Source organism: Schistocerca gregaria, chromosome X (genome assembly GCF_023897955.1).
Source record: "Schistocerca gregaria isolate iqSchGreg1 chromosome X, iqSchGreg1.2, whole genome shotgun sequence".
NCBI lineage: Eukaryota > Metazoa > Arthropoda > Insecta > Orthoptera > Acrididae > Schistocerca > Schistocerca gregaria.
The window spans coordinates 331,913,171-331,934,735 of NC_064931.1; the positions used below are offsets into that span (position 1 = coordinate 331,913,171).

Genomic DNA, 21,565 nt, shown 5'->3' on the forward strand with positions numbered 1-21,565 from the left:
TCTGTTTATTGTTAACTTCCACAAAATCAAAATAAATACTAACACAAGTGTTTAAATGTGGTACTGGTTTTATTGCTCACTATTTGTGATAATTATTTAGGCTCAAGGTTTTCAAAGATATATAAATATTTTCACAATTTTTACAGGGCCAAGTGTAGCAACAGAAGATGGCGTGGATTTCACTGATGAACAGTGGAAGATAAATTATGCCAATATTGTTTTTGGAAAAGATTGTCCTGTGATGAAAAAGTTCACTGTTAAGGTAATTCAAACATGTGTTTTTTACCATTTCTTCTGTCCATTGTACAGATTTCCTTTGTCCATCGTACAGATTTCTTATTTCCTGTGCCATTAAAGTCTTCAAAATTTAGTATTTTATTTTTCTGTTTTTTTCCTTATTTTTTTCTGTTTTTTCCCACCCCCTAATTCTTGCATGTTTCTTTCTTGTTCTTTTCTTGTTTTGGTCATCCATGCTAATGTTCGCTTATTTTTCCAGCAATTCAGTGATATTTAATTTTTTTAGTTGTAGTACTCAAGATTAAACATTGCTTTGCATTATTTCTGCAATTGTCTGTGTATTTTGCCAGATCTCATTTTTGGACCATGAATAATTTTTATTGGATCTGTTATTTTTCAAGTCTTTCTTTGAAGAATCTCTGTTCTGTCTACCTTGTAATTAACTGTGACAACAAGCTTTGAAAGAAAGAGAAGTTTAGAACTCAAATGTTTGTTAGTCATTTAGGGCAAATAAACATAGGAAAACTAAAGGACACAATGAACTTAATTTGGTATCTAATTTTTGATCTATTCCACTTTTGTAACTTCTAAAACCATTTTTTGACTTCTCAGTGTTCTCTCAGGTTCTTCCATGGTGATTCCAACTGTGAGGTCACTTAGTCTAGATAGCTGTTTGTCATTCTGATTTGTGCAATCAATTTTTCAGTTAAGCGAGAGCTGATGAGTATTAGTACAGGGAGACAGGTTGATGTTACCAGGAAATATCTAGAATACATTATTCTATCTATACAGGGTGTTACAAAAAGGTATGGCCAAACTTTCAGGAAACATTCTTCACACAAATAAAGAAAAGATGTTATGTGGACATGTGTCCGGAAACACTTAATTTCCATGTTAGAGCTCATTTTAGTTTTGTCAGTACGTACTGTACTTCCTCGATTCATCGCCATGATTTCATACGGGATACTCCACCTGTGCTGCTAGAACATGTGCCTTTACAAGTACGACACAACATGTGGTTCATGCACAATGGAGCTCCTGCACATTTCAGTCGAAGTGTTCGTACGCTTCTCAACAACAGATTTGGTGACTGATCGATTGGTAGAGACGGACCAATTCCGTGGATTAAGTTTCTTGCCTTTGCACCTATGGGATAAAAAGGTTGTTAGAATAGTTAAGGTTCAAGTATTGTCTTAAAATTTCCTTGCAGATTTTCATTCTGACTGCATGCAGTTCAGCTACAAAAAAAAGGAAAAAGGGTGATCGAGTATACAAATCCTCCAGCCAGACTAGAACCAGTAGCTATTGCAGCCTAAACTTCAGAAAGTGACTGTTACCACTGAGCTTTCAAGCCGCTATAATGATTCCTGCTATCTCATTGCCAAGGTGATGGCTAACCCAGATAATTCGCTACATAGATGATAATAGTTGTAGCTTTTGCCAAATATTTTCCATTATGTTTCCAAGTCTTAATTCTGCTATCAGAGTTAACACATTTCTGCAGCCCATCTGATTCATGTCCAGGCCCTAAACACCTCACAGTTGTGCAACACAACCTGAACCTTAAACACAATGCTGGTAGCTGCTGAGTTGATAGAGGGTCAAAAAACTAAAAGGAATGGATGGATGGGTTCTTGCTTATCTGTGTAACTAAGGAGAGGTGCTAAAGTGTAATTAGGAACAAGTTTCTGGTGCACAGAATGCACCCTCATCATCATAAATTAAGAGGAGGATACTTCTTTAGCAATGACAATTTCTTTCCTTCAGCCCGTGCCCCTCCCCTCTTCTCCTCACCCTTCTTCCCTCCCCTCCTTTCCCCTGCCCTCCCCTCCCATCCCCTCCCCTCCAGCCTCTCCTTTTTTGTGTGTACTACAAACTTAAAAGCTTATTTATCACACATGATCGTACCAGTGGTTACACCATGGGCATAAAGAGCACATAATACTATTTATTATTATTGTTATTATTATTATTATTATTATTATTATTATTATTATTATTATTATTATTATTATTATAGGATTAAAAGGTTTGGGTTAAGAATGTTCGTATTGGTACTACACAAAAGACGCAAGAAAACAGATGAAGGGATAGAAACAGACCACTGAGTGGAGTACGTGAACACCCACAGACAAATTCCATATGATACAACTAATGTTAAGTGTCAGATTAAGAAAGTGAATGGTGCATAGACATCACCTGGCATGACTTCAAAGGCAGTCTAAAGAAGCTATGAGAAAATGAAACCTATGCACATTAGATACCAGTGTATGCTACATGAGAAACAGTTATCAGAACATGTAGAAAGTAACACAAATGCTGCAAGTAATGTGTAGAATACATGATCTATTAAATCTTTGCCTGTGAAACAACAAAAACAAAAAGTTTTATCTGTTCATAATGTTAGAGCATGGTCACTGAGAGTGATTTGTCAATGAGAGACAAAAATGTTTCATGCAAGCTTTCACAGTTTGCAGTATGCATACAAGAAGAAACCAAAATAACAAGAAGAGTGGAAGATTCAATGAATTGAGCGTGGAGCCGTTTCTATTCAGGTAGCACAATTTGCTCTTAATTTAGTTAGAGATTGTTTGATAGTGAAGACCCCAAATAGGCTGTTACAATATTAACATGAGAATTAAAGAAGTGTAATGGTTATAAGAGCCTGCTGTGTAGTGCGGTGCTCTATTTGCGGCTCAGTGTGGCATATTTAGAGACACCAATGCTAGTTTCAGTCCATTTGCTTGCGACATACTCAGTGAGTCCTCCTTTGGACTGTTACTGCATGCCCAGTGAAATCCGTCAAGTGTGGTGTTGACAGACACAGGTGAATGAAGATGCGAAGCTGCTCCCTGTTGCAAGAAATTACCTCTTCATACATTCATGTTACACATTGATTAGTGAAACAGAGGACTCAATCTGGTGAAGGAGCCAATGACAGCCAACCCTTAAACAAAAACAATTTCTAGCAGTAAAAATGTGTGCCATAAAATACCTTTTCATAAATAAAACAAAAATAATGACAAGTAGATAAGGCAACTTCTCTTCCACAACAACTGCTGTACTTACTGAGCTATCCAAGCACAACTTGTGACAAGGCCTCACAGCTTTGCTTCATCTGCATAGGGAAAATTCATCCTTAAAACAATCTCACATGCTGTGGCTAAGCGATGTTTGCTATGTCCTTTCTTCTAGAAGTGCTTCACCTTCCATGAGGTTGCAAATAAATCACCTGGAATGATTGAAAAGTCCATTTAAAAAAGCTGTACAAAAAAGAAAGCTATATGCATTAGATTCCAGTGTTTGCTACATGAGAAACAGTTACCAGAAGCGATATTCTAGCAGAAACAAAAGCTGTGAAGCTAGGTCTTGAGTCATGCTTCAATAGCTCAGTTGACACAGCAATTTAAGTAAGTAAATGAGCAAAGCCATTCATGTTATGAAAATGTATGTATGGGTGTATGCATGTATGTTATATTGTATGAATGTTTGTTCCAGATCTGCTCCTAAGGTTAATAATAATCTACCTATCAAGAGGGTGGGGGTGGGAATGGAAAAAGTAGTGTAGACCACGATGTCCAAATTCTCAGAGTATTTGTACGGAGCACTGACTGACTTTCAACGAACTTCACACACAGTTTCAAACCTTTATGAAATTTTTTCTCTCTGACCACCCGAGCAAAATGATGAAAGGAAAAAAGTTTATTGCCTGCTACATTTTTGCTGATTGTGCAGTAAAACTGCTGTATCAAGCATGACATTTAAATTTATTGCTTATTTGTTACGTCTTTGCTGCTAACTCTTTTTACCACTGTTTTGCAAATGGACTTAGAGGGAGTGAGGAATAGATGAGAGAGGGAGAAGGAGCAGAACAACAGAGAGGAGGGAGAAGAGCAGATGGACATAGTGCGAGGGGGGGGGGGGGGGGGAGGAGAGATGGACTAACAGAAGATTCGAATAAATACATACCTGGGAGTAGCCGGGCACTCAGCTAGTAAATTCAATAGTACAGGTAATGTTGTGAACTGCTTAATATAGGTAACAAATGAAATTACACAGTTTCAGAGCCTTGACTGGTTTCATACAGATATGATTGTACATATAGACTGAAGCAATGACTGAAAATTTGTACCAAGGCCAGGAAACGAACCTGGCTCTCCTGCTCACTAGATAGGTGTGTTAGCAACTAAGCCACTTCGGCACAGTGATTCACACAACTGCACAGATTACCCTGGCACACCTCCATCCTTCATCCAAATTCTCACTGCTGCCCCAGTCTTTTAAATTCCTCTTTACACAAGAACAGAATTTAAAAGTGGATTGGGGTAGCAGTGAGAATTTGCATTGATGAGGGAGGTGTGCCAGGGTGTTCCATGCTTGTGAGAACTGCTATGCCAAGGTGGCTCAGTGGCTGACTTGCCTGCCTAGTGAGCAGGAGACCCAGGTTCGATTCCCGCCCTTGGTCCAAATTTTCACTCATCGCTTCAGTCTATATATACGAAAAATAATATAGGTTATGTTGTTTCCTGAAACAAGGCAGCAGAGATTGAAAAAAAAAAAAAAAAAAAAGAATAGTCAATGTCATGAGCCGAAGACTCCCAGTGTTTTTTTGCATTTCATTAAGTTTTTCTTTCATTTCCAGTTTGTTTGTATGAGTAGCATATGAAGAAGAAGAAGAAGAAGAGAAAGAGGAGATAGCTTTGCACTCCACGTAGCAGGCGGCTATGTCCTCACCTGTGGTGCATAACTACCAACTTCTTCACGAACAACCTTCAATATGTCTCACATGTTTTCTCAATAATGGAAAGAAGTATGGTTCCTTCCACTGTTAAAAACAATTTTGATATGTTAGCTATATTTTGTTTACAGTAATGTATGGCATAAAATGCACCAAACATAAACTGACCAGTGACTACATTTTCCACTGCAGATTTTTCCAAAATAGGCATGGTGGTTTACTTTTCTTTGAAGTATCAGAAAAACTATGGGCAATGAAGAAAACATCTTCATTATCAAGCTGTGATATTTGGCTGTAAGATGTGAGAAAGATCTTTCTTTCTTCCACCAAATAGTTTCCTCAAAATTGAATGAGAAAGAAGGCATGGTGGGGAACATGCACAAATCCCAAAACAATGATTTTTGTCTTTTTTACATGAAAAGTAAATATTTTAGTGAGATACTAACTACGTTGGGTGTAGGCTCTTATTTGCACTTCAAAACCAACACAGTAGTCAATGGTGGTGAGGTCGATATGTACCATTTTGGTTGAGCCTTCTGACACAGGAATCACGCTGCTGATGACTGAGCTCCCCATGCATGCCAAGGAGTAGATGCCCGTCTTCAGACAGCATCAGAACTCCTGGCAAATGCTCTCATGCCAGATGGCCTTCACTGAGCCTGTATGGTGCCTGTGGGGAGAGTGCTTGATTGGAGTAAGCTGCATCAAGGTGGATGCTTTGCACATTTAACATATTATATTATAGCAAAATAAGGGTGTTCATGATAAGGCTCTCTCTTCAGACAGGACTCAAAAGTTCAGTTGTTACTATTGATTAAAGCCTCTTCTGTTGCACAATGTTTAGCTCTACAGGCGTGTGAATATGTGGATGACATGTCAGTGACAATCACCCCACACAAGACTTTGAATGTGGTCCAAGGAGTCATTTTCTGCCGACACCTTACACTCCAGACAGACGAGCAGTTACGGACTAATCTTGATTAGCAAGGTGTATTATTTGTTCATTGTGTCCAAAAATGTCTTGATGATAATCTAATAGGTGTAGGCACATTTATCTTAGCCTTTGAAGGGAATGTGCTCCTGAAAAAAGGTAGCCAATGTGTACAAATATGTCAAACTGTAAGTCCCACCATTCATGAGGTGCTTATGATGTTTGCACTGTTGTCAGATGTCATCCCACTCCGTGGTAGACCCGTGACAACTGGGTAATCCCTGATAAACCTGGGAACTTTTTCATCTGGGAGAAAACTAGGAAAAACCTGGGAATTTTTTAGTATTCCATGAATTTTTCATTGTTTCAGTTTTCAGTTAAATTTTATTAATTTTGACTGCTAAGAACTGATACTCCAACAAAGAACTGTATTTTAGTCTGCTACTGCAGCAACAAAATATAAACGAGTTAAGAAATAAAAGGAAAATTAATTTGTAAAGGAAATGCATCATTTACAACAAGATAACACAATGCACACACAAGCGTCTGACAACAGCAGAATAAAGACTATGCAATACTTTATAATAACAAACTGCTTCTGATAAGCATGACATCACAATGGTTTGCATTAGGTTCGTTTGAGCAATTGCCAGTGGGTTCATACGGATGTGCAGTTGAGTCGTACATGAGCAGTACCTTCTGCTGCTTATGGTTACTTAAAGTGTGACTGTTAGCTGTTTCAGCAGTAGCAACAAGCAGACAGATGCTACATGGAAAAAAATTTTGCCAATCTATGCACCATATTGATATCTTATAAAGATCTGACTGAATATTTATGCAGCTTCTCTGACAGTACTTCATTATAGATAACTGCATCATCTTCAAAAAGCCTGATTTTACTAATAATATTATCTGCAAGGTCATTAATATACAACATGAATAGCAAAGGCATTCCCTGGGACTCACCGGAAATTACTTTTACATCTGACAGAGACTCTCCATCCAAGATAACATGTGTCCTCCCTACTGAAAAGTCCTCAGTCCAGGGACAAATTTCGCTTCACATCCCATATGATGATACTTTTGAGAAGGAGCATAGGGGTGGTAGTGAGTCAAATGCTTTTCGGAACTCAAGAAACGCAGCATCTACCTGGTTGCCTTGATCCAAAGCTTTTAGTATGTCATGTGAGAAAAGTGCGAGCTGGGTTTCATGTGAGTGATGTTTTCGAAAACCATGTTAGTTGCTATGGAGGAGGTCATTCTGCTAAGATGCCTCATTGTTTTGGAGCTCAGAGTATGTTGTAAGAGTCTACAGCAAATCAGTGTCAAGGATATTGGATAGTAATTTTGTGGATCATTTCTACTACCCTTCTTGTGGGCGGGTGTGACCTGTGCCATTTTCCAAGAACTGGGCACGGGTTTTCGTTCGAGGGATCTACGATAGATTACTGTGAGAAGAGGGGCTAACTCGGCAAAAAATTCAGTATAGAAACTGACGGGATTCCATCAAGGTGAGCTTTGATCAATTTTAACCATTTCACCTCTTTCTCAACACCACTGGCACTAATACTTATTTCATTCATATTTTCAGTGGTATGAGAATTAAATTAGAGCAGTTATCTTGGGTTTTCCTTTGTAAAGGAACTTTTCAAAACAGAGTTGAGAATTTCTGCTTTGCTACCCTCAATTTCAGTTACTGTCTCGTTTGCTAGGGACTGGACACTAACTTTGGTGTCACTAACAGCCTTTACATATGACAATAAATTCGCGGTATTTTGTGAAATGTCATTTGACAATATTCTGCTACAGTAGTCATCATAGACATCCCACATTGTACGTATTATGCAGGAGCATCTGATTCTTTAGATGTTTCTTCACAGTTGACTATATACCATGGAGGTTCCCTAGCATTATGAACTGTTCTACTGGGCGCATATCTATCCAGTGCGTGGTCAACTAGTCTTTTAAACTTGGGCCAGAGTTCCGCTACATGCTCCTTGACCTGTGCTGAAAGTTTCAAATTTGTCATTGAGATATGACGTTAATGATTTTTTATCTAGTTTAGCAAACGTGTGTATATCTTTCTGATTGTTTTTGTTGTGCTTTGTACTTTGGTAACCATTGTAGCCACAACCACATCAGGGTCGCTGATACCAATGTTGATGTGGACATCCTCAGAGAGGTCATGTCTGTCTGTTGCCATTAGATCCAATATATTTCCATCTTGAGTAAGGATTCTAACTATGTGTTCTCTATAGTTTTCAGAGAGGGCATTTAGTAAAATTTCACAGGCTGTCTCATCACGCTCATCACTAACAAAATTGTATTTTCCCAATTAACTGTTGGATGATTAAAGTCTCCACTGATGGTTACAGTGTGATTGGGGAACTTATACAGGGTGTTACAAAAAGGTACAGCCAAACTTTCAGGAAACATTCCTCACACACAAAGAAAGAAAATATGTTATGTGGACATGTGTCCGGAAACGCTTACTTTCCATGTTAGAGCTCATTTTATTACTTCTCTTCAAATCACATTAATCATGGAATGGAAACACACAGCAACAGAACATACCAGCTTGACTTCAAACACTTTGTTACAGGAAATGTTCAAAATGTCCTCCGTTAGCGAGGATACATGCATCCACCCTCCGTCGCATGGAATCCCTGATGCGCTGATGCAGCCCTGGAGAATGGCGTATTGTATCACAGCTGCCCACAATACGAGCACGAAGAGTCACTACATTTGGTACCGGGGTTGCGTAGACAAGAGCTTTCAAATGCCCCCATGAATGAAAGTCAAGAGGGTTGAGGTAAGGAGAGCGTGGAGGCCATGGAATTGGCCCGCCTCTACCAACCCATCGGTCTACGAATCTGTTGTTAAGCGTATGAATACTTAGACTGAAATGTGCAGGAGCTCCATCGTGCATGAACCACGTGTTGTCGTGCTTGTAAAGGCACATGTTCTAGCAGCACAGGTAGAGTATCCCGTATGAAATCATGATAATGTGCTCCATTGAGCATAGGTAGAACAACATGGGGCCCAATCAAGACATCACCAACAATGCCTGCCCAAACGTTCACAGAAAATCTGTGTTGATGAAGTGATTGCACAATTGCATGTGGAATCTCGTCAGCCCATGCACGTTGATAGTGAAAATTTACAATTTGATCACATTGGAATGAAACCATACTGACGAAACTAAAAGAGCTCTAACATGGAAATTAAGTGTTTCCGGACACATGTCCACATAACATATTTTCTTTATTTGTGGGTGAGGAATGTTTCCTGAAAGTTTGGCCGTACCTTTTTGAAACACCCTGTATACAAGTGAACTGAGGCTTTCTCTGAAGTTTTCAGTTACATCAGGAGAGGAGAGTGGTGGGCGATAGAAGGATCCGCTTATCATTTTATGCCCACCCCTGATACTGAGTCTTGCCCAAAAAATCTCACATGCAGCTTTGATTTCTGTCTCAGTGGATTTGTTTTTTGTCTACTACAACAAATACGCCACTTCCACTTCCATTTCCCATTTGGCTATCCTTTAGATATTAGATTAAATTGTCCCCAAAAATCTCGGTGTTATCAATTTCAGGCTACAACCAGCGTTCTGTACGTAGCATTATGTGAACTACGCTGGTTTCCATTAGCACTTTGATGTGAGTACTTTCAGTAGTTTACCATTAGCATATTATATTACATCAGTACAATGGTGTTCATGATATGGCTGCTTCTTCAGGCAGAACTCAAACCTTCAGTACATCTGGATTGGATGAAGAGTTGCCTAATCAAAAAAACCACACACAATCAACTACCTGAGTAGCAGCCTCTGATGTGTAGTGCACACCTGACATATTTAGCTGCTAGCATGAGTTTCTTAGAAGTAGATACCTTAGGGGTTGCGAAGCAACTCAAATCGCTTGATACGGGCAAGTCTTCAGGTCCAGATTGTATACTGATTACGTTCCTTTCAGATTATGCTGATACAATAACTCCCTACTTAGCAATCATATACAACCGCTTGCTCACCAATAGATCTGTACCTACAGATTGGAAAATTGCGCAGGTCGCACCAGTGTTTAAGAAGTGTAGTAGGAGTAATCCATCGAACTACAGAACTATATCATTGACGTCGGTTTGCAGTAGGGGTTTGGAGCAATACTGTATTCAAACATTATGAATCACCTCGAAGGGAATGATCTATTGATACATAATCAGCATGGTTTCAGAAAACATCGTTCTTGTGCAACGCAGCTAGCTCTTTATTCGCATGAAGTAATGGCCGCTATTGAAAAGTGATCTCAAGTTGATTCCGTATTTATAGATTTCCGGAAAGCTTTTGACACCGTTCCTCACAAGCGACTTCTAATCAAGCTGCGGGCCTATGGGGTATGGTCTCAGTTGTGCGACTGGATTTGTGATTTCCTGTCAGGAAGGTCGCAGTTCGTAGTAATAGACGGCAAATCATCGAGTAAAACTGAAGTGATATCAGGTGTTCCCCAGGGAAGATGTTCCTGATCTATATAAATGACCTGGGTGATAATCTGAGCAGTTCTCTTAGGTTGTTCGCAGATGATGCTGTGATTTACCGTCTAGTAAGGTCATCCGAAGACCAGTATCAGTTGCAAAGCGATTTAGAAAAGATTGCTGTATGGTGTGGCACGTGGCAGTTGATGCTAAATAACGAAAAGTGTGAGGTGATCCACATGAGTTCCAAAAGAAATCCGTTGGAATTCGATTACTCGATAAATAGTACAATTCTCAAGGCTGTCAAGTCAACTAAGTACCTGGGTGTAAAAATTACAAACAACTTCAGTTAGAAAGACCACATAGATAATATTGTGGGGTAGGCGAGCCAAAGGTTGCGTTTCATTGGCAAGACACTTGGAAGATTCAACAAGTCCACTAAAGAGACACCTTACACTACACTCATTCGTCCTGTGTTAGAATATTGCTGTGCGGTGTGGGATCCTTACCAGGTCGGATTGACGGAGGACATCGAAAGGGTGCAAAAAAGGGCAGCTTGTTTTGTATTATCACGTGGTAGGGGAGAGAGTGTGGCAGATATGATAAGGGAATTGGGATGGAAATCATTAAAACAAAGAGATCTTTCGTCGCGGCGAGACATATTTACGAAATTTCAGTTACCAACTTTCTCTTCTGAATGCGAAAATATTTTGTTGCGCCCAACCTACATAGGTAGGAATGATCATCAAAATAAAATAAGAGAAATCAGAGCTCAAACAGAAAGGTTTAGATGTTCGTTTGTCCCGCGCAGTTTCGGTAGTGGAATGGTGGAGAGGTAGTATGATTGTGGTTCGATGAACCCTCTGCCCAGCACTAAAATGTGAATTGCAGAGTAGTCATGTAGATGTAGAACTGTACTCTTCTCAACCTTGTGGCAAAAGTCAAGGAAGTCGCAGCCTAGCGTGTCGCAGAACTTTCAAAGTCTCTGGTTAAGTCCCTCCACATGATTCAGAACCAGAGCGGCACGATCAGTTCTTGGGACATAGTATGGTTTATGAAATTTCTGATGCTCTTGGAGTATCATCTGATGTTTATGACATAACATAAATAATGTTAAAACTATATACGTACAAACATACAGGCTTCCTGCATCCCCATAACTGTGCACACGCAGTAACACTGTTTTCTAGCACACTCTGAACTGCTGAAACTATTTCTAACAGGTCACAGGGAAATATTTCAATTGTTCGTTTGAAAAGTGTTGCTTCGGAAGTAAATTTCATTTTATGCAACATGAATTATGTTATGTGTGCGAATGTACTTTGAATGTCTGAAATCGCAGAGCATCTAACTCTCATTTAAAGCTTAACACTTTGAGGGCCAGCTTCTTAGTAGCATTTTGAGACTAGAAGACCAGTTACTTATGTCATTATCCAAAATGTTTGTGGCACATTTGTGTAATGTATCATAAAGTGTAACACACAAATACGAATGTTGTATGTGAAAGCTTAGCTTTTCTTGTAGCTACACTATGTATATTAATTTAAACCATTAACTTTACCTACTTTTGTGTTCACGTGACTTAACAGTGATGCTGCTATTGGGTAACTACACCACACATCCTATGCTCTGAATATCTGCTATTATTGGCTGGTGAGATCATGTGACATGAGCTATGATTGCCTAACTAAAGTGCATCACAAACTCGATTTCAATGCTTCAGAAACTAACGTTCGGTGTTTGGTGGAATCCAACTATATACTTTTTCTTTGGGTTTGTTTTCTAAAGTGCTGGGAAGTTCTACACCAGTGTAAAAACCCGTTCCATTCAAAGGATTGACAAGTTTTATGGCTCTGAGGGAAGTATACTGTCACTTAACATGAAAAATGTATTTCCATTTAGGTCAATATGTATTTTTGACTGGGAAAGGTCCAGGAAGTTTTTTCATTGCATGCATATCCACCCTGCATTCTCTCTCCATGAAGGTAATTCTTGTAAACAACCAATTTGTGTGTCGCTTACATGGAACATCATCCTTCACTTATGTGAGTTTGCTCAACCTTCAAGAAAGAAAAGAAAGTACAGGATATAAATCTACTGACTGCCTGTTGTATACTGAATCACTTAAAAATATGATTGCCTGCATGCTGTTGAGACAACGTCCTGTTATGTGAAAGTCACATCACTAACCCTCACTACCTCAATTTTTTTGAAACCAGTTTTTAGACAGTGCTCCTGTCTTTTGGCTCATGTGACACAGTCTTCAGGAACCATCTTCTGCACCCAGCAGGATGAGCAGCTGCCTCCTCCTCCTCCAGCATGTACTGGTGACAGGGCTCCCTCTGAGGACCCTTCTCTGCAGAAACCAGATTAGATGCTTGATGTCAGCCAAAGGCTGTGACCCATAGCTGCCCACTTGTCATCTGTCCCCACACTTGATGTCCTTGCAAGAAAACCCGTAGAAAAGGCTGCGGAGGAAGAGGAGATCAGGAGACGGCTAATCCAGTGACCTTGGAGGTGCCAGATTCCCGTACACCATCAGATTGCGAACCAAAGGGCATTGCTTTGATTCCATACCCATGAGGTAGACACAGGATCCTGGGGCGTTACCAGTCCTCATGGTCCCTTCACGCCTAACCTGGACACCAGTAAAGTGATGATTCTGTTTAACTAACTGTAATGGAAATTACTATCAGCTGTCAGAAATGCACCACCTTATTTCCTCCTCTTATACATTGCTCTACAAGAAACACACTTTACTGGTGACTTTTCCCAAGATTATGCGGTTAATGTGCAGTCTGGCAGAACCATGCTTGCCCTGAGAGGGCATGTGGGAGGCGTTTGTACGTTCGTTTACACAGATATAGTGGATTCCTGTTAGTGCCATGTTGGGAGCAATAGTGGTACAAATGCAAACAACCGCAGTGACTAGCTTTTTCAATCTTTACTTGCCTCCAGTCAGGCCACTTATTTACATAGTGTTGATCACCATAAACCAACAATTCCACCTCTCTTCTCCTACGTTGAGATTCAATGTGTACCACCACCTGTAAATGAGAACCACTTCATTTGGTAGGGGCCTTCTAGTTCACCAGCTTCTTATTTACCACCACCTGTGTCTCGTCAGTGATGTTACACCTACCGCTAATGTATTTATATTACAGGTGGACAGTTACTATTAGGTTTCGAGGAGTGCGCTAGCTAATTCTTTGTTGATCCTTCACTGATTGTGGGACTGCCTGACAATCAGTTGTACAGTACATACCATCCTTGTTGTTACCCTATTGTTGTGCCTACTCAATAACAGTTGCCATTAAAATATAAGAGAGTCATTCAATAACTAAAGAGACAATTTTGATCTGTAGGAAAAGGTGTTTATTTTTACAAACCAATACTTTTCACTTTTCAACACAATCCCCTTGAACATTTATGCACTTGTTCCAGCGGGGTACAAGCTTTTTATTCCGGCTGCAAAGAACTCTTTATCTTGGTATTTGAACCATTTTCACACTAACTTTTCCAGATCCTTGTTGTCCTGTGGAACCTCACCCCACGTAATGCTTCCGTCAGTACACCAAACAAACGGAAATCACTAGGTGCTAAATCAGGACTGTAAGGGGGATGAGGCAGTACTTCCCAGCCCAATTTGTCAATGGTTTCATGGGTCAGTTAAGTAATATGAGGATGTGCATTGTCTTGCTGGAGAGTCACACCTCTCCTCCGAGATCCATGATGTCTCTCTCTCATGGCTGGCTTCACTTTGTTTAAAACAAATCCGAGTAGTATAGGCTGTTCCTTGTACACTGCTCTTCGAGATAATCACAAAAAACTGGGCCTTCAGCATCCCAAAACAGCATCAACATGACTTTCCCTATTGATGCTTGGGTTCTGAATTTTTTCTTGACAGGTGAATTGGTGTGCTTCCACTGCTTCGTCTTTTTGATTCTGGCTCATAACAGTGCACCCAAGTTTCATCACAAGTTAAAATTGTGTTGAGGAAATGCTCAATTTGTCTTTCATAACATTCATTTATCTCTGTGTACACTATCAACCTTGTTTCCTTGTGTAGCCACGTCAACTCCTTTGGGTCTCATCTTGCACATTTTTTGCAATACTTCAGCTTGTTACAGATGATATTACGAACTGTACCAGTACTAACTTCAACCTTATCAACTATCATTTCCACAGCCACATGGCGGTCGGCATGAACAATGTCATCAATGCTACTTTCAAGTTAGGGAATGGAAACTGCAAGTGGTTGGCCAGAATGGTGTTCGTCAGTCTCTGAGTTGCAGCCATTTTCGAATTGCTCTACCCAATTGCAAAAATTTGCTCAGTTCGTAGAACCTTCACCATAAACTTCAGATATTCTACAGTATATATATTCACAGGTTTCTCACCTTCAGTAAGTAAAAAATGAATAACAGAACGTTGTTCAACTAATGTTGATGTTTCAAGCAGACTCGCCATCTTAAAATGTATTTTTTGAGGTTATAAACCACAATGTTGATACATCAGCTGATGAGGGCTCATACCAGCGACGCCGACTTAAAGCCATAAAAGTACCAAACTTGCCCTAGTAACAGTTTTTTCTCTCTTTAATTATTGAATGACTCTTGTAGTATGCCTAAGTAACAGTACAGTACACATTTTACCAACTTGGCTGACCATTGGGGTATGTACTGTAGTTGGTTGCGTAGAAACATGTGTACTGTTGTGAGCTCACCTGTGTCATGTTAATTTTAAAGTGTTGTATGTATGTACTTTGTAATGTAACTGTGTGTTTGTTAGTGTTTTAATTCATATATTACCATGAGTGGTAGGAGTAAGAGAAAATTTGTGCCATTGAATGTAGAACTGGAAGCTTTGGAAAGACTAAACAAAGGAGAAACATCAAGAAAACTTTATGCTTAGTGTGGAGTCAGTAGAGTGACAGTTGGAGATTGACAAAGAAACAAAGACAAAATTGAAAAGTTTTCATCAAATAAGTGTACTATTTCCCCATTTGAACAGAAGTAATTTAAGAAATCTGGAGTATGAAGAAACAAGTGAAGCTTTGTTGGTTTGGTTTATTCAACAAGGTCAAAAAGAAAATCAAATTTCAGCGTCTATTCTGTAAGAAAAACTTGTATATTTTAGAAATAAGTTAAAGGAGGACGATTTTACTGCAAGTTCAGGATGGTTGGAGAGGTGGAAGAAGCGATACGGCGTAAGACAGCTTGAAATTTGCTGTGAAAACCTTTCTGCAGATCCTTGGACTATTGCTCAGCTTTGTAAGACATGGAAAAACTACAAGAAGAAAATCTTATTCCTGATCAACTGTGTAACTGTGATGAAACAGGATTCAATTATAAAATTCTTCCATCGAAACTCCAGCCTCAAAAGAAGGAAAGGCTGTCCTGGGCTACAAAAAACATAAAGAAAGGTTAACAGTTCTTGGTGCATTGAATAAAAGTAGAGACCATAAACTGAAGCTGCTGGTAATAGGGAAGTCTGCTAAGCCTAAAACTTAAAAAAAAAATATATATATCTCACTGCTTCTACACTGCCTACTGCAGATAACCACCAAAAATCTGCTTCGATGGACAAAAATATTTTTAAGGAGTTCTTCTTTTGAAGATTTTGTTCCACAGACTGAAAGGTACCTTAGGAAAAAGTGCTTGCCTTCCAAAGCAATCTTAATGCTTGACAATGCTGGTTCACACCTGGATCAAGGCATTTTATGGTGCTTGTTTGCTTCAGATGCTTCTGCAAACAACAGAAAGTGAAAGAACCATCAAAGAATTTTAAAAAAACTACAATGAGAGACAGCAGATTCATGGTCTGAAATAAAGGCAATGACAGAAAAGTCTTGGAATCAGATTTTATGTAATGAAATGGATACCTACAGCACAGATGAAGATGGCCTACTGTTGGCAGAACTGATGGAAAACCTTTGCTGGAAGTGGAAATGCAAATGTGAATGATGTTTCAGAATGCATGAACAGTTTCAAGTGACTGATCTTGTGGTTTCTGAAATTGTTATTGAGTCCATTGAAGACAGCAGCAACGAGGAATTGACTGAAGAAACTGTGCCAGTGGTCGCTCACACTGAGGATTTGGCGGCATTCGATGTAGCATTGTGTTATATGGAGCAGCAAGTGGAAGCTACTCCAACTGACATCATGCTACGTAGATGATGACGTGACTTGATGCTAAAAAAACGAGGTTTAATTTTACAACAAAGGACTACAGACAATTTCTTTAAAATCTACCTTATATTTTTACAACTTGAATATGTGCGCCAGTATATGTAGCGATAACACAGGTATCTACATCTACATCTACACGATTACTCTGAAATTCACATTTAAGTGCTTGGCAGAGAGTTCACCGAACCACAATCATACTATCTCTGTACCATTCCACTCCCGAACAACACGCGGGAAAAACGAACACCTAAACCTTTCTGTTCGAGCTCTGATTTCTCTTATTTTATTTTGATGATCATTCCTACCTATGTAGGTTGGGCGCAACAAAATATTTTCGCATTCGGAAGAGAAAGTTGGTAACTGAAATTTCGTAAATATGTCTCGCCGCGACGAAAGATCTCTTTGTTTTAATGATTTCCATCCCAATTCCCTTATCATATCTGCCACACTCTCTCCCCTACCATGTGATAATACAAAACAAGCTGCCCTTTTTTGCACCCTTTCGATGTCCTCCGTCAATCCTACCTGGTAAGGATCCCACACCGCACAGCAATATTCTAACAGAGGACGAACGAGTGTAGTGTAAGGTGTCTCTTTAGTGGACTTGTTGAATCTTCCAAGTGTCCTGCCAATGAAACGCAACCTTTGGCTCGCCTACCCCACAATATTATCTATGTGGTCTTTCTAACTGAAGTTGTTTGTAATTTTTACACCCAGGTACTTAGTTGACTTGACAGCCTTGAGAATTGTACTATTTATCGAGTAATCGAATTCCAACGGATTTCTTTTGGAACTCATGTGGATCACCTCACACTTTTCGTTATTTAGCATCAACTGCCACGTGCCACACCATACAGCAATCTTTTCTAAATCTCTTTGCAACTGATACTGGTCTTCGGATGACCTTACTAGACGGTAAATCACAGCATCATCTGCGAACAACCTAAGAGAACTGCTCAGATTATCACCCAGGTCATTTATATAGATCAGGAACAGCTTCCCTGGGGAACACCTGATATCACTTCAGTTTTACTCGATGATTTGCCATCTATTACTACGAACTGCGAACTTCCTGACAGGAAATCACAAATCCAGTCGCACAACTGAGACCATACCCCATAGGCCCGCAGCTTGATTAGAAGTCGCTTGTGAGGAACGGTGTCAAAAGCTTTCCGGAAATCTATAAATACGGAATCAACTTGAGATCACTTTTCAATAGCGGCCATTACTTCATGCGAATAAAGAGCTAGCTGCGTTGCACAAGAACGATGTTTTCTGAAACCATGCTGATTATGTATCAATAGATCATTCCCTTCGAGGTGATTCATAATGTTTGAATACAGTATATGCTCCAAAACCCTACTGCAAACCGACGTCAATGATATAGTTCTGTAGTTCGATGGATTACTCCTACTACACTTCTTAAACACTGGTGCGACCTGCACAATTTTCCAATCTGTAGGTACAGATCTATCGGTTAGCGAGGGGTTGTATACGATTGCTAAGTAGGGAGCTATTGTATCAGCATAATCTGAAAGGAACGTAATCAGTATACAATCTGGACCTGAAGACTTGCCCGTATCAAGCGATTTGAGTTGCTTCGCAACCCCTAAGGTGTCTACTTCTAAGGAACTCATCCTAGCAGCTGTTCGTGTTTCAAATTCTGGAATATTCCGTTCGTCTTCCCTGGTGAAGGAATTCCGGAAAACTGCGTTCAATAACTGCGCTTTAGCGGCACAGTCATCGGTAACAGTACCATCGGCACTGCGCAGCGAAGGTATTGACTGCGTCTTGCTGCTTGTGTGCTTTACATACGACCAGAATTGCTTCGAATTTTCTACTAAATTTCAAGACAATATTTCGTTGTGGAACCTATTAAAGGCATCTCGCATTGAAGTCCATGCCAAATTTCGTGCGTCTGTAAATTTTTGCCAGTCTTTGGGATTTCGCGTTCTTCTGAATTTTGCATGCATTTTCCGTTGCCTCTGCAACAGCATTTGGGCCTGTTTTGTGTACCAAGGGGGATCAGTTCCATCTCTTACCAATTTATGAGGTATGAGTGTCTCAGTTGCTGTTGCTATTATATCTTTGAATTTGAGCCACATCTCGTCTACATTTGCATAGTCATTTCAGAATGAATGAAGATTGTCTCTTAGGAAGACTTCTAGTGACACTTTATCCGCTTTTTTTAAATAAAATTATTTTGCGTTTGTTTCTGGTGGATTTGGAAGAAACGGTATTGAGCCTAGCTGCAACGACCTTGTGATCACTAATCCCTGTATCTGATGCTCTCTATCAGCTCTGGATTGTTTGTGGCTGAGAGGTCAAGTGTGTTTTCGCAACCATTTACAATTTGCGTGGGTTCATTGACTAACTGCTCAAAATAATTTTCTGAGAAAGCATTTAGGACAATCTCGGAAGATGTTCTCTGTCTACCACCGGTATTGAACAAGTATTTTTGCCAACATATCGAGGGAAGGTTGAAGTCCCCACCAACTATAACCATATGAGTGGGGTATTTATTTGTTATGAGACTCAAATTTTCTCTGAACTGTACTGTGTTATTTTTTATTCATTTTTAATCATTGTTGTGTTCATTAACCATTTATTCGTGATTTACCCATTGATTTAGGTAATTTCTGTATCATCAGAGTTTTTGTAATTTGTGGTAGCCTCAGACCCAATTAGCTCGATCTACTGTGGATGTATTGTGCCTCGGGACTGTACCGGCAGTAACATACGAATTACTTATTCCTCGTGTTTGTAAACGCTGCTCCCCTACCCCATCCACCAACTGAAAGCTGTTTCTGATGGGGTAAAACTAATTGCAGGATTACCGGTAAAATGGGTTCATACCACAAGTAGTGCTGTGCCTATACCTATACCGGGAAAATTGGCTTATGGTGGGTTGAAACGTATTTGTAGGCATATGGTTATAATGTTAAACAACTTCCAAAATGTTAGAGAAACCCCAAATTCTCAAGGTGAAGCATAAACAATAAAAGATTCCTTAGATACTGGTGATGTACACTCATAGTAAACCTCTTATTAGACTTAAATGGGGATGGAGGAGGAGGGAAAAAGTAACGGGAATGAGATTAGATCCAGAGTACTCCAGTTTTTGAAACAGAGTGCTTACTTGGTCGGCTACTGATTCCTTGGCACCACCCATTAGTATATGTACATGCCTAAAACTTTCAAACTCTTTTTTATGGAAAACTGTGCCTTCCTTTTTAAGTATGTTGAAGCCCTAGTCATGATATATGCACCCATCAATATGAATCAAAATGGTGCGGGCAAGCATGTACGTATGGTCCCCTTGTTAGTGCTGGGTGAGATATTCACGATAAATGCAAGTTAAGTAAGTGGCCTATGTTGCTGACTATGTAAATCCAAACAAGGATTCCATCCGGATCCAGCAACTTACTTGTTTTCATCTCTTTCAGTTACTTCTGTATGCCAGGGATGTGTGTTTCTATGTTCTTCGTGCAAGTGTCTGTTCAACGGTCAAGTGGTGGTATTTTTATACCTGTTTCTAGTGGTCCTGTTACTTTGTTCCAACCACCAGATGGATTGACTGCAACATTGTGTGCTAGCCATTCTATGCCTCTGCTGTCACTTTTGCTAAAATTGTCAGATTGCATCGAGGAGGTTGTGCAAGACATCTCTGATGTGATCACATACATCACTGGAACTGCTATTCCCCTTCCTGCAAGTCCCCTTCACTGCCAGCCAGTTCCATGGTGGACCTCAAGGCTTTGCAGTAGCAATCTTGCCGAAGAGCCCTGCAACATTTCAAGCAACACCTTTTGCAGGCCAACCTTATCTCTTTCAAGTGACTTCATGCTAAGGCTCACTAGAGAATGCTTAGAGTGGTATGTCTCTTCCATTGGAACACACACCTTTTCGTCCCAGGTGTGGGCTGAGCTCTGTAGTTTGCCGGGCTGCCATTGATTGACAGCTGTTAGAGGTCTTTACCTTTAGAATGGTATTTGTACTGATGCATCAGTATTTTCTGAACACACATTGATCCACTTTGCAACAGAATTGGGGTCCTCTTATATGGCTACCTTTCTGCTGCAGGAATGACAAGATGATGATGTCCCCCTGCGTTTCATCCCCTGCCAAGCCCAATCATATAATGAACGTTTCAAATGATAGAGCACATCAATCGATCATCCTTTTATTTCATGTTTTATTAGGCAGATATAGGTTTTGGCTAGTACTTAGCCATTATCAATGCACTATTTCATGGTATGAATGCATGTCCTAGTACATCGGCCCCTATTGTTTGGGCTTCTGTCACAGTTAGTTCAAGGTGAACCTTTGATTGACTAGGAATTGCTTCAGGCTCCTGCCTCTTCTCACAATATGGCCCTAGGCCCTGATTCACTTTGTAATCAAATGATCTGGCATCTGAGTTTTACTCAAAGACTGTATCAACACATGGTCTTAAACCATATTTGGCTCGAAGATGTCTTCCCTTCCCAATTGTGAAATAGTATCATTGTCATATTCCTTAAGCAGCGTAAAAACCCAACATCTCAGCAGCAACAACTGGGCCCCAGCACAACTTATCTTTCTGTGCTGCAATTCTATCCTTCTACTACGCATTTTTACTCTTTGCATTTCCACTAGCTGATCATCTTGATGCTGTCTGTGCGTGGGTATCATTTGTCATTTTGGACACTCATTCTCTTATCTTCCAGCATTCTACAAGTTTTTATTCTTATGTATATGGTCCTTTTGTTGGTTTTGGCATGCTACTCCTTTTCCAGATTTTACAGAAGTGTGGATCTTGTAGGGAAGGTAACCTAATGTGATGTAAGTTCCACTTTGTGTGCCTTTTCTCTTTCCATCCTTCATTACTTGTAAAAAAAAAAAAAAAAAAAAAAAAAAGCACGATAGTCATTCTGTGTGGGAGGGGTCATAACGTATGAGCATTGTGGCGCCTTAGTTGAAGCTCCCCATGCAAGCAAAGGAGTGTGTGTCAATCATGAC

General features: G+C 39.9%; 1 protein-coding gene across 3 annotated transcripts in view; it reads left to right on the forward strand.

Moving 5' to 3' along the window:
- Positions 1 to 21,565, forward strand: part of LOC126298858 (uncharacterized) — a 182,147-nt gene that overhangs the window by 155,878 nt on the left and 4,704 nt on the right. For all 3 annotated transcript variants that reach the window (XM_049990365.1, XM_049990366.1, XM_049990367.1), the window contains one exon: positions 147 to 262. In XM_049990365.1, the coding sequence (XP_049846322.1) occupies positions 147 to 262 (116 nt within the window). The remainder of the gene's footprint in view (positions 1 to 146; positions 263 to 21,565) is intronic.